Below are 4,004 nucleotides of genomic sequence, written 5' to 3' on the forward strand. Positions count from 1 at the left end.
GTGTTATTAGTTGCATGACTATATGCTAAGAACATGACTTTGGGTGCGCCTTGATAGATTTGTTTATTGAGAGTTATTAGCGAGCTAGAATCACGAACAACTCTGTAGATTATATAGTAGGTGCAGAAAATTACCATTACAGTATTTTACAGAAAATTACAGAAAATTACAACAGACAATGAGTGAGTTAGCTCACTGCAATATGTGTCGAGTCGAAATGAAGACTCAAGTAGATTCATTTTAGAACTAATCATAAGCAAATCAAACGGGACTCTAATTTTATCTATTATACTATCACCAACACTTTGGAAACAATCCCTAGAAGCACGCTCCCAATCATAAACAAAATAAAACCGTTTCACCGCCGGATTAGGAGACGAACATGCAGGGCAAACATTCACATTAAATACAAAAGAAAGCGGAAAATGATCCGACGTAAAACAAGAGTCCGATACGGTTACTTCAGAAACTGAGACCGACGGGGTATGAACAACATGGTCGATAATATTAGATGTTTTTCCACTATTTTAGTTATATGAAAAGTTCTTATTTTTTTTTATGCGAGTATATATTCTCTGTCAAGCAAACCATAAAGTAGAGTCACACGACTAGATGCAGTTTCATTTTCCTTTGTCAAGTCACAGTTGAAATCACCCGCTATAAAACAAAAAAGTCCCAGTTTTTCACATTTTCGAGACATTTAGCTAGCCGAGCCACACTAACTGCAAACAGTCTCTCCGATTTCTCGTCTCGATAATCCGTTGGAAGATAAACATTAATTAAAACCACATTATTTATCCTTTACTGCAAGAAAATCACTTCCAGAGTCAAAGCTCGAGCACGGGAGGGAAGATTTCACAAAAGTTGCCAACCCATCGGAAGGGAGACCGTGAATTCGTGGTCGGCGTGCAGGGACAGAGAACACTCTGTGACTTGGGGATATATCTAATAAGTTCAGAATAAGAGAAGTCACAAAATGTTCTTGAACACAAGCCAGGTCATATTCAGGTATTTGTTCTTCTAAGAACACAGAACGATTCAGAAAATTACCATTTAGATTCCACGATGCAACACTATACGAGACATTGCTGGGTGTAGCGTTCATTTTGATGGCGAGTCATTGGCTGAACATCTCACGCTATAACAAGTTTGGCCTTTCATGTTGCACAATACACAGAGCATATCGCTTTTGCAAGGAAGATTCTTTCTTGAGGTATGGTCTTTGGCACCACAGCGTCCACAACGGGGAGATAGAGAACAATATGCTGTGATATGCCCAACACAGTGGCGGGAGTAGCAGCGTTTGGGCATTAATTTAAACTGTTCACCAGGCAGCTTTTCATAGTCAACTCAGATTGAGTCGCTAAGAAACTGATCTAGATCATTTATACTATCAAATTAAATCTTGAAGAATTTCGCGCGTTCATAACTGACGATTCAGTCACTTTAGTGGCAGTAGGAACAAAATTCTTGATGTCCTGCTCTATCATACTAGATGGGACACGCTTGAGAATTACAATGAAGAGTCGCTCTTTTAGTTTTGCAGTTACGCCGGGAGCATTTGATTTCACGGTCTCAACGATGGTTCTTGCGGACGATTTGGATCTTTTTATCAGCTTCCAGTCATCCTTGGTTTTACGAAGCTCATTTATCTCATCATAGTTCGGGCAGACACTATCGACAAAACGCTTGCGAGCGTATTTATATATATATATATATATATATATATCTCTCTCTCTCTATATATATATATATATATATATATATATATATATATATATATATATATATATATATATATATATATATATATATATATATATATATATATATATATATATATATATATATATATATATATATATATATATATATATATATATATATATATATATATATATATATATATATATATATATATATATATATATATATATATATATATATATATATATATATATATATATATGTATATATACATATATATCTATTCATCATCTATTCATCTATATGTATCTATTCATCATTGCAGAAGTAACGTTAAAACCAGCAGGTAAAGATAAAAAATACATAAGCACTAGAACCGGCAAAATTTTGACAATAGCTCTGACGTTATGGAGAGTTTCTAGAGAGCTAAAGCCTAGAAATGTTAGGTATCCATAATACCCAATGGAAATTACCCAGAAGAAATTACCAAATACTCTGGATAAAAACCAATCTTGATCGATAAAAACATGGTAAAACAAGAGCTGGAATACATTAATAATTACCAAGAAAGCAAAATAAGCGTTTAAATGAACATCGAACACATATCCCCATTCTACATTATCTCTTAAGAATTTGGGTTTCCGAAAGTAACGATTTAAAATGAACCATGAAATAGTTGAAACAGTAGCAGAAACAGCTATGCAATCAACAAATAAAGCATAAAGCAGAAATTTAAGGAAACCCGTGAAGTTAAGGTTTAGTAAAAACGTGAACACAATCGATGAGATGCTAATCCATACAAATAATAGTACAAGGAAGGCTGGGTCATCTCTTGCCAACTGCTTCTTCTGTCTTTGTTGGTACTCCAAGTTTCTGTACACTTTTTTTGGTGCGATGAATAGATTCATAGTCTCCCGTATTGCATGATCGAAATCCATTTCTTGAGGCTTTAACAGTCTCCTTAAGAATCTGTAAAGTTTAGATTTTGCTGAAAAACCATCTGATCTAGAAGTAGAAGGAACGGGAAGCGGAGAGCTGTGAAACACGAGATTATTGCTATTGAAGTCTAAATCTGTAAGATTTCCGTTTCTCTGTCTATGATTTCGGGTCATTTCTATTTCTTGATTATAGCTTGATATTATAAAATTTTGTCTAAGTTATGGATGTTTTGATATTGCTTGGATGTTCTCTAAGACATATTCGCCTTTTTTCTCCTAATGCCTTTTATAACTTTAAATTGATCTCAAGTGTTTAAGAAAATGCACATTTTTTTGCATCTTTTAAGTATTTTGTAAGAAAATTTACTTTAGGGAAGAAAAATTTATTTTTTGGTCAATTTCTATGAAGCCTTAAATTGTGACGTTATTTAACTAAATTCGAAACTCGAAAAAATTGATGTTTAGTAAAGAAAATAAATATTATAAAATCTTGGTTTTAGACTACTTTAAATTCGCAAAGTTCATTGTATTTGACTTTACCCATCAAAATTTTCTATTAAGATACAATAGTATCAGTTTCAAAATAAAACCTATTTTAGGGAAGATAATTTTTTTTATTAGTTAACTTTTCTTGTGACGTCGTATAACTGAACTCGAAATTCGAAACAAAATGGAAGTTTAATAACAATACAGACCTCGGAAGGTTTTCTACACTAACAATAATTACATGAAATTCATGGAATTTGACAACATCCCTCAAAAGTAGATATCTTTTGAGATAGTTTTGGAAAAGGGGAGAAAACACATCCAAAAATAAAAGTTATCTAAATAAAAGTTACACTATTCGCCTCAACATATATGAAATGCGACAAATAGTGGTTTCAAACCTTTATCTAAAAAAATAGCTGGCATCCACTTTTAGATTTCACTTAAAAGGTTTTTTTTTTTGATAGGCTTGGCGGAAGTCTTTACTGAAATGTCTGTTTTTGTCTTTTCGCTCCGATTTTTTCAACCGGCTGAAAATAACCATTGTTTTCTTGGTTTTATTGATCTTTTTAAAGGTTACTGTGTTGTCTTTTTTATATCAAAAGTAATACTTGTTTGAGTTTTCTTTCACCCTGGGGTGTCATATAAAACCAAGGGCTGTAGAATATTAGAAGGAGAATTGTTTGGATGGAAACTGAAGGTTTTACTCTCCATTTTCTGCCATAAATGTCGCATAACAAAAAAGCTGACCAAAAATATGTCGGAAATGCAATTTGGGGAGATTCTCTGATACACGAATCAGTTCGTCATATTGACCTGTAAGTAAGGAGCGACACGGATCAATAGTAACCAAAAGTCTAAATAACTGAATTT

The 4,004-nt window shown here is 33.0% G+C and overlaps 1 protein-coding gene across 1 annotated transcript; it reads right to left on the reverse strand.

Moving 5' to 3' along the window:
- Positions 1-2,006: 2,006 nt before the first annotated feature.
- On the reverse strand, positions 2,007-2,735 carry LOC148940167 (protein unc-50 homolog). The gene has a single exon (XM_089105847.1). It carries the CDS (start codon positions 2,643-2,645, stop codon positions 2,007-2,009), a length of 639 nt encoding a protein of 212 aa, XP_088961973.1. The 5' UTR covers positions 2,646-2,735.
- Between the last annotated feature and the right edge of the window lie 1,269 nt (positions 2,736-4,004).

The sequence above is a fragment of the Artemia sp. Qi Xiang Cuo genome, chromosome 20 (genome assembly GCF_049724085.1).
Source record: "Artemia sp. Qi Xiang Cuo chromosome 20, ASM4972408v1, whole genome shotgun sequence".
In the NCBI taxonomy this organism is placed as follows: domain Eukaryota; kingdom Metazoa; phylum Arthropoda; class Branchiopoda; order Anostraca; family Artemiidae; genus Artemia; species Artemia sp. Qi Xiang Cuo.